At 50.4% G+C, this 13,547-nt stretch overlaps 1 protein-coding gene across 1 annotated transcript; it reads right to left on the bottom strand.

Annotated features, from left to right (window-relative positions):
• Positions 1 to 1,113: 1,113 nt before the first annotated feature.
• On the bottom strand, positions 1,114 to 12,488 carry RTL9 (retrotransposon Gag like 9). The gene is made up of 3 exons (XM_045472733.1): positions 12,222 to 12,488; positions 2,754 to 6,905; positions 1,114 to 2,220 (listed from the first exon to the last, which is right to left on the bottom strand). Exons 2-3 carry the CDS (start codon positions 6,825 to 6,827, stop codon positions 2,104 to 2,106), a joined length of 4,191 nt encoding a protein of 1,396 aa, XP_045328689.1. The 5' UTR covers positions 6,828 to 6,905; positions 12,222 to 12,488; the 3' UTR covers positions 1,114 to 2,103.
• Between the last annotated feature and the right edge of the window lie 1,059 nt (positions 12,489 to 13,547).

Below are 13,547 nucleotides of genomic sequence, written 5' to 3'. Positions count from 1 at the left end.
GGAGACGCAATATAGTCAATCGTACTGCAACAACCTTGTATGGTGACAGGTGGTGAGTCCACTTATCGCGATGAGCACTGAGTAATGTATAGAACTGTCAACTATACTTCGATGTTAAATTTTCTTGAAAAAAGAATTGCTTTTGTTCTCCGTGATCGTGGTGATAAGAAAATCAGTTCCATCTTTAAGACCTTTTCCTTCCCATGTACATTTTCCAGACACCGATTGTGACTCTGTACGTCTATTTCTTCTCCAGTGGAGAGTAAGCCGGACAGGGCTTTGCCAAGCTAAGAGCGACCCTGGCTGAACACGGAGATCCAAACTCCACTGGGACCTGGATTGGGCCCGCTGTGAGCCAATGGGGCAGAAGATGAGGGGAAAACGGGGTTCCCAGGGGCCTGCCGCCTCCCCGCCTGGACTTTGGGTTTCCCAACTTATTGCCCCTCTTTTTTCCCCCGAGGCAACAGCACTGCTGATTGATACATCCACAGGCAGCCTGCAGAGCCACATGCTTATCTATATTACCATGGGGCTGCTAATTTGTCTGCCAATCTTTGTTTTTTTCCGAGAATCATTTTCCTCTTCCTGGAATCAGACCCCAAGTTTGGGGTAATGGAGCAGCGGCCTTGAGTCCTCAGAGAGGGTTTGGTCTCTGTCCTTCTCTTTCCAGCCCCACTCCCACAGTCACCTGTACTATTGTGATAGGAGGGCTCATAATGCTCTCTGACCCCTCCCCCCATCCTGCCTCCAAAGTGTTGCCAAGTTAGCTTTCTAAAATATGTTTCTCATCATGCCAGTCCTACTGTTTCTAAAAGACCTTTGAGTAGCTCAAGTACATGGACTATTATTAAATAAATAAATTGGCCCTGTTAGTGTCAAATTTCCCATTATCCCGATTTCTTGACTTCGTAGCCTTTGCCACGATTTCCATCTCTCTCACCGATGTGGTTTCTTGCTTATGGTCTGTCTCCTCCCTCCACTGGGATGACATTTCCATTCTATCGGGGTTTTCATCTGTCTATCTCTAAAACAGTGGCTGACACGTGAGATAATAAATACTGATTGAACGAGGGACTCAAGAAACCAAATTCTGTTAGCCACGGTTAATTCTTTCTTTCATAAATGAACTTTATTTACTTTTGTGATTACAAATGTAATACATGCTTACTGCAGAGACTCTGGAAAGTACAGAGAAGTAGAAAGAAGAAAGTAAAAACACCCACAATCCCACCACCTGAAGGCAAACACTGCTCATATTATATTCTAACTATTTATGCCTGTTTAAAGAGCAAGACCTTTATCAAGAGTGTTGGCCACAAATAGCCACAATAGCCATGGGGAGCAGGGGCAATTCATTACTAAGGGGGCCACCAAGAAGTCAGAGCTAGCGATTTGACACCGAGGAAGAAAACAAGGGCCAGAGAGAAAAGATCAGGAAGTCAGAAGCTGACAACACAAGAACAAGTTGGGTTATGATAAGAAGGTAGTGAGACGGTGCTTGTCAAGAGTTCAGCCCAATACCTGTCACATAATACATAATCAATAAGTGTTAGCCATTACTATGATTACTACCATGGGTCAAAACGAACGGTTCAGGATGGAGACTATAAACAGCGCAAGGGCCCTGGAGACCCATTTTAGGTGCTATGAGTTGGGGCATATGAAAAGGGTGGTTTGGGAGTGGGCATCACTCTCCTTATAGGCTCCCTTGCCAGGTGAAATGGGACCAGGGCATCCTCACGTTTGCCTGATGACATGTGGCAAGACACTCTAGGTGTTTTTGAGGTAGGACACAGTTTCTCCTGCCTAGACTTCTCCCTGGACCAGGAACTAGGACTGGCCTCCACGGCGATAGGAGTTCAAAGCCTCATACACCAAACACTCTTGAAGTCCACACTCTGATTGTCAGGGCAGGTCACAGGCATGTAGGGTAAAAGAGAAGGTCAAGCCAACCAACTGGGAGTTAGGTGGGATGTGCCTGGAGGGGGAGGCTGTAGGGGGAAGGCCACAAGGTTTATGATGTAATTGAATGGAATGGGTCCAGGAACCAGTCCTCAAGTTAGCAGCGGAGTCAGACATCACAGTAGAAGATTCCAGAAAGAATTACTTGTTGGTGGGGGCCTTGTGATGGCCTGTGCTCTGTCGGAGGTGGTCATGCAGACCCTCTTGAGGGTCTCCATGCTCTTTCAGGTAGTAACAGCGTTTAGGAACATGCTGGTGCTGGGAGTAAGAAAACAAACAAACAAACAGAAAAACCAGCAGAGGTAAGAGCCACACTCACTATGACGAGGGGGTTCTGCCTGGATAATGACAGTAACTTAGAAGTTCAAGAAACTTAGCTAATGTACCCTACGTGTGTAATGTGTGACTGAGGACTAGGCTAGCCAAATTCCCTAGTAACCTGGGTCCGTGACACATGTGCCTGGAGGTAGGACCCAGCCCTCCCCCCGCAAAGATGACCCCTCCCTTAGAATAATCGGACAGTTGGGACCCAGCTGGTTCCCTCATAATCAGAAGACCTAGACCTTTAGCCATCCCAGGTCCCCAAGAACTTGGGCAGGGCATTGCTTCAGAGTGCTTAATACACCCAAAATAACTACATAGCCAGGCCACTGATGAAACGCCAGGTTGGGGAGTATGGTCTAGAAGCTCAATGCCTCCCCCTTGCCTCTTCCGTATTCTACTCAAAGGAGCAGGGTGTATTTCCCCAGCACTCCCCACCACTCCCCTTGAGTGTATTTCCCCATCTTTACCTCCTCAGTCTGCTGATAAGAGTTCAGTTCATTCTCCATCGCCTCCTCGTTATTCCGCTTACAGGCTGACAGCAGAACCTGGCTTGACCGGCCCGGGGAATCCTTCTCTTCAGCCAGCTGGCACTCAGTGTAGAGAGACCTGTCTATCAGCTCCTTTAGGCTGCCGGCCACCTTCAGGAAGATCCGGCCCATTTTGGTGGTAACAGCTTCCGACAGCCCTTCCAGAAACCTGGTCCGTAGAATGGCATCAGACCAAGACAAATGTCGGGCCAGCAGCAGGAAGTCGGTGGCATATTGCCTGACTGACTTCTGGCCCTGCTTGGGGTGGCAAAGAACAGCACTGAGGATGTCTATCTCGGATAGGGAGTCATACAAGCCCTGTGATCTGTTCAGGAAAGATTTATTTTCATCTGAGAGGGGGTTTCCTACCTCCATCTGCAAGATGGACCACCTCTCTGCTGCCCCTAGATGAAGAGACACCAGAAACGCCATTTTTTCTGAGTCATTCAAAAAGCCCTTCATTTGCTTCTCCTCATCAATCTCCATCTCCTCCTCCACAGAGCATGAACCCCGGGCTGCTTCCTGTTCCTCTAAGAGGTAACAGAGTGCTGGGGTCAGCATGCCAAAGGATGGGACTTCCTTTGGTGGTGGGTTCATTGTTTCCGCGGCTGGGGCAGCCATGTGTGGTGTGGACTTTGATCCAGAGGCTGTGACATTGCTGTGAGAGGCAGATGTTTCTCCAAAGTCTGTGGCTTTGATTTCCACAGTGGACATCATTCCAGAGGGTGTGGCTGCCATTTGTGGTGTGGACATGGTTCCTGGGACTGGGGTCCTCATTGGCGGCATGGACACCCCTCCAGAGGCCATGGCTGTCATTTGTGGCATGGCCATCCCTCCAGAGGCTGTGGCTCTCAGAAGTGGCATGGACATCATTCCAGAAGCTGAGGCTCTCACTGGCGGTGCAGGCATCCCTCCGGAAGTTGTGTATGTTGTATGTGGCAAAGACATAGATCCAGAACTTGTGACTCTCGTTTGCAGCGTGAACACTGCCCCAGAGGCCATGCTTTTCATTAGCGGCACAGACATGTCTCCAGAAGCCATGGCTGACATCAATGGCATGGGCATTGTTCCAGAGGCTGTGGCTCTCATTAATGGCTTGGGCATCCCTCCAGAGGCCATGGCTGTCATTTGTGCGGTGGACATCTTTCCAGACACTGGACCTCTCGATAACTCTGTGGATATGGCTTCGGAGGCTGAAGGTCTCCATAGTGGTGTGGACGTCATTCCAGAGACTGGGGCTCTTGCTAGTGGCGGGGACATTACTCCAGAGGCTGGAGCTTGCATTGGTAATGTGTACATCTCTCCTGAAGCTGTGGGCATCATTTGTGGTGTGGACGTTGCTCCAGAGGCTGGGCTTCTCATCAGTGGCACGGATACCCCTCCAGAGGCCGTGGCTGTCATGTGAGGCATGCACATCGCTCCAGGAGCTGCGGATCTCATTAGTGGTGTGGGCTTTGCTCCAGACACTGGAGCCCTCATCTGTGGCATGGGCATCATTCCAGAGGCTGTAGCTGTCATGTGTGGAGTAGACATTGTCCCATAAGCTGGGACTCTCAGGGATGTGGCTATCTCTCCAGAAACTGGGGTTCTCATTAGTGGTGGGGACATCTGTCCAGAGGATGAAGCTCTTGTGAACAGTGCAGACATCTCTCCAGGGTCTGGGGCTCTCATTAGTGGTGTGGATATCATCCCAGAGGCCGGGGCTCTCATTTTTGGTGGGGACATCATTTCAGAGGCTGGGGTTTGCATCTCCAGTGGGGACATCCCTCCTGAGATCCTGGACCTCATGAAAGACATGGACATCCCTCCAGAGTCTTGGGTGCTCAGTGGCTGACTGGGCACCTTTCCAGAGGCTGTGGCTCTCATTAACGCTGTGGGCATTGCTCCGGGGTCTGGGGCTCCCATTAGAGGCATGGACACAGTTCCAGAAGCTGCAGCTGTCATTTGTGGTGTGGACATGTCTCCAGAGGCTGGGGCTCTCATTAGTGGTGTGGACATCCCTGCAGAGGCAGTGTCTGTCATCTGCCGCACGGACATAGCTCCAGAAGCTGTGTCTCTCATTAGCATTGTGGCTATCTCTCCAGAAGCTGTGGCTGTCATTTGCTGCATGAACATGGCTTCTGAGGCTTTGGATGTCATTAGTGGCTTGGACAATGCTCCCGAGGCCGTAGCTCTCATTTGCGGCAAGGACATCACTCCTGGGGCCCTGTCTCTCATTACCAGTGTAGACGTTGCTCCAGAGGCTTTGGCTGTCATCAGTGGGGTGGACATTGCTCCAGAGGCTGAGGCTCTCAACTGTGGTACAGCTGTCACTCCTGAGGCTGTGGCTCTCCTTTGTGACATAGACATCGCTCCAGAGACAGGGGCTCTCAATTGCAGTGTAGACATTGACCCAGAGGCTGGGGATGACAGTTGTAGTGTGGTCATTGTTTCAGAGGCTTGGGCTGTAACTGGCTGTGTGGACATTGCTCCAAAGGCTGGGGCTCTCCTTAGTGGTGCAGACGTCATCGCAGAGGCCAGGGGTCTCATTCGCAGGGTGGGCATTGTCCCAGAGGCTGTGGCTTTCATAAAGCCTGTAGACATTGCTCCAGAAGTTCTGGTCATCGTTAACTGTGAGGACATTACTCTAGGGGCTGTGATTGACATTTTCTCAGTGGACATTGCTCCAGAAGTTGTGACCGTCATCAGTGGGGTGGACAATGTTCCAGAGTCTGGAACGGTCTTTAGCAATGTAGCCATATTGCCAGAGGCCAGAGGTCTCATTTGCGGTATGGACATTGCTCCAGGGTCAGGGGCTCTCACTGGCGCTGTGGACAACCCCCCAGAGGCTGTCGTTCTCATTGGTGGAGTAGACATGATTTGAGAGTCTAGATTCTGTGTGACCTGTGGGGACATCAGTCCCGAGTCTTGGGCTGACATCAGCTGCGTGGGAATCACTCCAGAGGTTAGGGCTGTCATTAGCAGTGGGGACACTGCTTCAGCATCCGGAGCTGGCTTTGGCAACGTGGACACTTCTCCGGTATCTGGAGCTGATAGGAGTGGTGTGGACATTGCTCCAGAACCTGGAGCCGACACTAGCAGTGAAGACACGACTCCGGAATCTGGGCCTGACATTAGCTGGGTGGACACTTCCCCAGAGTCTTGGGTGCTCATTGGCTGGGTTGACGTTGTTTCAGAAGCGAGGGCTGACATTATCAGTGAAGATATCGCTTCGGAGTCTGTGCCTGACATTAGCAGTGAAGATATCTCTCCAGAGGCCAGAGCAGTCATTAGAACTTGAGACATCGCTTCAGTGTCTTCATCTGTAATTTGCAGAGGTGACATTGCTTCAGAGCCTGGACCTGACATTGGCTGTGTGGACATCACTCCAGGGTTTATGTCGGGCATTAGGAGTGGGGATATCTCTCCAGGATCTGGGGCCAGCATCAACGGTGTGGGTGTCGCTTCAGAGGATGAAGTGCTCACTATAGGTGTAGACGTTGCTCCAGAGGATGAAGCTGGCATTGCCAATGGTGATATCTCTGCAGAATGTGGTGCTGCCATTAGTGCTGCAGACATTGTCCCAAAGTCAGGAATTGTCATCAACCCCGGGGATATTAATCCATAGTCTGAAGTGGACAGCAATGGGGACAGTGTTCCAGAATCTGAGGCTGGCATCAGCAATGGGGACAGTGCTTCTGAATCTGGAGCTGCCATTAGCAATGGTGACAGTGCCCCAGAGTCGGAGCCTGGCATTAGTGACGGCGACAGTGCTCCAGAGTTTGGTGCTTCCGTTACAGGTGCAGATGTGGTGTCAAAGGCTGGGGATGTCATCAGCTGTGCAGACACCCCTTCAGGGTCGGACGCTGAAGTGGAGACTATAGGCTGTTCGTGAGAATGTAAAACTTGGACCTCTGCTCTGGTCTCCACTACTGGTCCAGCGAAGGTCATCCCGCTGTTTTGGGGGTCACCATTTTCCTCCCTCAGCGTATTGTCGAATCGGAGGGAGTGGAAAGGTATTGACATATCTGCCATGGCCCCCAAATGGTGTGGAGAGTGCCCCTAAAGTGATGATATCGAGGAGTCTTGCTGAAGCCCAAATGGCAAGGAAATCTGTAAACAGGAAACAAGTCGAGTAGTCAAAAGCCAAGAACAAAAAGATCGGGGAGCAGACAAATGATTGATTCATGATGGAGACCTTTCTCATGTGTTGCCAGCTCCATGGCACCAGAGATGGGCCCTATCAGGTTAAGGGAGCGGTGCAACCGTGAGCACATCTGAAGTTGGAGCAAAGATCCCTTTCCGCCCGTATTCTTTTTTTTTTTTAATTTTTTTTTTTTTTAATGTGCATCCAAATTAGCATATCGTGCAACAATGATTTCAGGAGTAGATTCCTTAGAGCCCCTTGCCCATTTAGCCCCTCCCCCCTCCCACACCCCCTCCCCCCCTATTCTTTTCAAACCAATCCACTGAGTCACACAGCACAGCCTTTCCCACTTATACATGCTCTAAATGCCAGCTATCTCAGCGGCTGGGGCGGGGGGGGGGTGGGGGGGGGGGTGGGCAGCCCTGGCTCAGACGAAGCGGCAGCACCACCTGCTGGGAACTTGTGAGAAGTGCAGGCGCCTGGACTCCGTTGTCTCCCAGCAGCGCACTCACAAGGCAGCCAGGGCACCTGCGGACCGGGATGAGACAGCCCCTTGCCCCAGGGTAGTCATCAGTTCCCCGGGGCCCACTGAGTCCCGCCAGGGGGTTAGTCCCTATTCGACTACTCTGATGGCCCTGAAGGTCTTTCGCAGGAAAAGAAAGGCATCGCTCTCAGCCGTGACCGGGAGCAGCATTCCATGAACTGAAAATTCTGTTGCTGACTCGGTGCGCTCCAGGCACCACCGTGAGGCAACTGTACGCAACTCGAAGCTGTCGGTCATGTACAGAGACTTGCAAGCATTCTCCCGTTTGAATCTCACACCCTGTGTGATAGCATTATGATTCCCATTTTACCAGCTTTCTCGGGTCGGCCCGGGTTGGGGCTAAAACAGGGTCACAGCGACAGTAAAAACTGCATGTTTGTGACTACCACCCCCTCCCCGGGATCGCCTAACCTTTGGCATCCCTAACGCCGCATTCGGTTGTCATTCTGACACCACTCGAATGCCAGTCGATATAGCACGTACAAATGTCAAGTTTCTCTGATGACGCGCCAGTGGGCAATCCCAGAGCATCTCACCCTCTCCGACCCTCCCCCAGGAAGCAGCCCCAGAGGGGCTTCTGGGCACACAGCTGGGAAACCGACGCGCACATTACACAATGTTGACGCATCCCCACAGCCCGCCCATGCCAAAAACGGAACCCTTGCTTATTTGGGACAATGTCACAAAAGTCACCGAACTCGTGGCATCGTGCGTCCATACGAACAACAAAAATGCTAGCAACGACAACGAACACCGACCCCCAAAACCCCAACAGGGAACGTTTCCCCAGCATGTGCTGAATGGCAACACTCCGCTAGGCACTTCACGTGCGTCATCGCATTTGGTCCCCACCACAACACTAAGAGATTCTGGGACTCCATTTCCATCTTACAAATGAGAAAACCAAGGCCCAGAGAAGCTTAATAATTTGCCTGCCATCACACAGATTGCCGGGGTTCTGTTCAACGCCGGAGCCCCCTACCGTGCCCTAATATGCTCTCTCACTGTGCTCTAATGATCCACCTTCTCTGTCCCCTCTCTCTGTCTCAGTCACGTTACCAACACCCCCCCTCCCATCCCTAGCCTGGACAACCTCGAGATGGGGCACAGCAGAAGAAACACTGGCCTCCCGCCGGCGCCCTGATAACTCTGATAATTGGTGCAACGGGAAAGATGAGTCAAGACAGCATTCGGAGATGTCCACTTTCCATCCTCCGAGAAAAAAACACACACACACACACACACACAAAAAAAATCCCTGAACGTGCTACAGTTTCCCAGTGCTACAGTTTCACCAGGCAAAACCCGGAAAGATCTTACCTTGCCAGTTAGGGAGAAGAGAGGGAGTATGTCCTTGGCGCCCCTAGCTCTTTTAGTCTGGCCAATCTACTTATGCCCCATGCCCGGCCACTTCATTAAAGTAAGACTCAGTAGCAGCAGCTGTTCTCTGCAATCTCCCTTAGCTATCCCCTGCCACGCCCCCCTCCTGCCCGCCCGCCAGCCAGCCCGCCCCACCGCTCCTGACTTGCTAGTGCTTGCTCCGTCTCTCTGGTCCCAGATTCCTGCCTCTATATAGGCTCTGACATTTGCCTCTGGCCGCCTTTCATTTGACAGCCCTCCAGAAGCTCCGCTTTAGCACTGGGCCTATGCAACTCCACCCCTCTCCCCCCCTCCACCCCGCCTCACCCCCAATAGTAGCACCAGCCCACTAATGCCCGCCTCTGGCCGCCCCAGAGAAAAGAGATTCACACACAAAGAGGTGACACCGAAATGAGACCTATCCCCTGTGGCCGAGCAGACGCAGGAGTCCCGGGAGCCAGGCAATGTAGCGGGCAGGGGTGAGAGGTAAGGGGAGCGGGGGCCGCAGGCTGAGGGGACAGGTCAGAAGAGTTGCGAGTGTTTCAGGTGCAGGGAAACCAGGCTTTGGGAGGATGGACCGTGGGCGCTACGAATAGAGGCCTGCAACGGTAATAATAAAAAAGCCGATTTGCTAGGGTCAGATACACGGAGGGAAATCTGGCCACCAGGGTCCCTGCCATGGGGCTAGAATTTGACAGCGAGGCTCTAGGGTGTTCCGATAGCTGGCAAGAAAAGACAGCATGCCGGTCTTGAGTATGCCAGGTGAGGGTTCGCTCACAGAAGCGGGGCTCCAGCCTGCTTTCCAGAACTGGGGCAGAAGGTCAGAGACCTTGCAGAAAGGCTTAGCAGAGCCCTCTACCTTTCTGAATCAGTATCCCTTTCGCCAGCAGACTAGGGACAGAATGGGTCCCCGAGCCCTGGATAAGACAAAGCCTTCAGGTGAAGTTCAAGTGGCCCAGATATAGGGACTCAGAGTCTGAGGGACGGGGGAGAGGAGACGTTCAGGTCATCTACAAACCCTCCCATGCTCCTAATTAGGAAGCAACATTACCTGCACACTTGGGATAAGCACTTGCGTCATATCCTCTGGGCCTGCAAGGTGGGCGCTGATGCCATTCACATTTTATAAATGAATAAAGAGGCTGAGAGAAGTGGTGACCAAGTCACAGAGCTAGTAAATGGCAAAGCTCAGATTAGATCCTAGGTCACTCTGGTCCCCAAATCATTTCCTCTCTTTGGAATCAGATAAGGGGCTAGAGATGTTCCAAGTGCTCGCCTTCCTCCTTCCACCCCCGCCCGTGGCTGAGTCACCGTAATAATAACAGTGACAGTAAAAATAATAATAATAATAATAATACCAACTGACTTTGAGTTCTCCCCATACGCCAAGCACTGTGCTGAGGGCTTTGCGAGCATTCCCTCCTTTGATGCCCACGGCTACCCTGTGAGCTACTTTACGATTTACAATTGAGAAAACTGAGCCTTGGTCTGAGGTCTGACTCTGACTCTGTTTCTCTCCAGAGCTCTGCCCCACGCCCTAAACTAAAAGATGCTGGCAGGAAATCCAACAGCAATGAGAAAAACAACAACAACAGCTATTATTATTATTATACCTGTGTCAAGCACCCCATGTACATGATCTCATTGGGAACTCACAACAATCCTATGAGGTAGGTATGATTATCGCCTTCATTTCCAGGTGAGGAACCAGAAGCACAGAGAGGTTAACTATCTTTCCCACGGCCACACAGCTAGGAAGCACTGTTGTTTATGACAGTAACAATTTGGAAATGACCCCAAGTGCCAGCGTTAGAACACAATTCATCCAATGATTAAACAAATCATGGTGGGTCTGTAGCATCCATGGAAAATGATGATCTGACTCTTTCCAAAGAACTACATACATTTTGGCACAGAAACAAATACAGTCTGCAAGGACGTAGACCAAAATGTTACCAATGACCATACCTGAGTGGCGGGATTAAAGGGGATTTTTGCTTTTCTTTTTCTCAGCTGTATTTCCTCACTTGTCTGTAATGGACCCATACAACTTGTGTTTGGGGAGTGGGGAGGGAAAGTTTTTGTTTTTTTTTCTTCAAAAAGGTGTGTTCCCCTGGGGTTTTATGTCGAGCCCTCTCTCTTGCTCTCCCCGCATACCCTCTTGGGGGATCCCCAACATCTCCCCGACCCAAGCAACCTTTCTCTCCAAACACACTTAATGCTTGTTCTACTCGGCTCCTCGGTCAGCAGTGACCTCTGACAAATGTCTCCAATGGCTTGCGTTTAGTTTGTATTTTGTTCTGTTCTGCATTGTTTTTGCAAAAAAACAAGTCCTCGTTTTTCTAACTCGCATCTGCGCTTCATAATGACACAAATAATCTAGGAATATATTCTCAGGGTCAAAACCTGAAATCCTACAGGCCGATAACGCTAGTCCTGAGCCTACCCCACCCCCATCCCTCAAGTCCCGTTCCTCGGTCTGTTCACAGTTGGGTGTGTCTCCTTCCAAACTTTTTCTAGCTGCAATGGCATTCAGAGTTCATATCATGCAATTGCTTGCAAAACCCAGTGTGTGCAAAGAGCTCCAGTTGGAAAACCATTCTGGCATTGGTCACTCCAGGATCCCAAGTTCTGGTCTATTGTGACCATTCATCATCAGGCTACTTCTAAGGAGGCTGGAGAGAGAGACACGGTTGCATGCTCGGTCTGTTCGGGGCACAGCGTTCCATTTTATTAATGCCAGTGTCTTTACAAACACAGAGAGGGGAGGCCTTCTAAGGAAAAGCTCAGAAGTTGCTGCCTAGCATCTCTCGGGTCTCTCACGTCCTGCCCAGTCTGCACTGATCAATACGGCTAGGATGTGTCATGCTCCTGCCGCCTCACAAAAGGTAATTGAGTTTGGGGGATTGCATGGCTAGCTGCTCGGGGAAATAAGAATAAACAAGAGACGGTTCAATATGTCAACAAATAGCTTTCCAGCTCTTGCAAATAAACCTTTCCCCAGGTTCTCAACAATATCCTCTCCCCCAGTCCTAGCAAACCGAAAATAGACAACCTCGGGATAAAGGAATACCTGGTCTATGTTAGGGTCCTCTGCCTCCCCTGGTCAACGATGGAAGGAGAAACCCTCCTCACCTCCGTGCTCCCCAGCAGCCCTGACACTTAAAATGCCCACCCGGCTCTTTATAAATTGAGGGGGCAAGTGGAAATAGCCAAACATTTACTGAATGCTCCCTCTGCCAGGCAACGTGTTAAGCCCTTTACATACATTACATTATTTATTGCACAATAAACCAATGAAGTGGGGCTTTTTTCTATCCCCGTTTTACAAATCAGCTAAAGAACCGAAGTAGAGAGAAAATAAAATCAAGTAACTTACCTTGGCTCTCCCAGCCGAGACAGTGAGGCTGCGCTTGTCAGTCAGTCGGTCTGTCTGACTCAGCTGGTGCTCTAAACTCACAGGAGAGTCACAACACTGTCTTCAAGTCTGTGAAGGGCTGTCATATGGAAGAGAGGGTAGGTGTGTTCCGGGGAGCTCCAAAGAGAAGGATTTGACTGTTAGTTGGGAATTATGCTTTCATTGGATGTGCTGCAAATTCCCCAAACAACATGTAGAAGCATGTCCAACTCTATAGGGAAAAGAACATTATAAGAAGAGCAAACAGAACGGCCTCGCTGTAGGTGCCGTCCTGAAGGATCTGTGGGATCGGAGAGAACAGGAGGGATACCAGAGGACTGCAAATGGGCAGCGTCCCAATTTTCTTAAATAAGGAAACTACACACCAGTATACTGTAAACTCCCGGGCTGTACGCTTGATGTCAATGCTCCGAGAGATTCTGCTGCAGATTATGAAGCAGGTAATTTATAAGCACTTAGGACATAAGTGGCCATAGGAGGTACCCAGAAGTATTGGCAGAAATGTACAAATGAGACCAGGCTCCCACACTCACAGCTCCCGCAAAGCAAAGAACTGGGGGGGTCTGACAGCAGGTTGCCAGATTTTTATTTTTCCAAGTAAAGACATTAAGGAACAGACCCAAATGACCCCAAATGATCTGATCATTTCCTCAGAAAAGAAACAGCTTTCTTTAAACGCCAGAAGAGAGAGGTGCCTGGGTGGCTCAGTTGGTTAAGCGGCCGACTTCGGCTCAGGTCATGATCCACAGTCCGTGAGTTCGAGCCCCGCGTCGGGCTCTGTGCTGCCAGCTTGGAGCCTGAAGCCTGCTTCAGATTCTGTGCCCCCCTCTCTCTGTGCCCCTCCCCCACTCATCCTCTGTCTCCCTCTGTCTCAGAAATAAATAAACGTTAAAAAAAATTTTAAAACAATAAGTAAACGCCAGAAGAGAAAGGAAATAATCTCAGAATGAAGGACAGTCCTTTAAATAAAATAGATTTCACTTTACAAAACACTGGCTTTTCATTGCACTGGCTTTCTTCATTGCACTGAGGGCTGCTGCGATTTTCCTGGAGGGTGGGCACCTGTCCAAGGACCTGCTTTAGGGAATCACTCGGAGCTAACATATCAACACAGACAGCATCAGATACCTATAAGACAGGGAGTCTTTCTGGCCAGAAGAGGGAAGAACAGAGCTTGACCTGAGCCTAAGTGAGGGCATTAACATCAGATTAAAAAAAAAAAAAAAGTGTCCGCAGAAATGAACGTGAGAGAAATAAAAGTCACCAAGCGCAAATTCAAGCCCCACT

Source organism: Leopardus geoffroyi, chromosome X, assembly GCF_018350155.1.
Source record: "Leopardus geoffroyi isolate Oge1 chromosome X, O.geoffroyi_Oge1_pat1.0, whole genome shotgun sequence".
NCBI classification, from domain to species: Eukaryota; Metazoa; Chordata; class Mammalia; order Carnivora; family Felidae; genus Leopardus; species Leopardus geoffroyi.
This window is presented reverse-complemented; position numbering and strand designations above follow the sequence as displayed.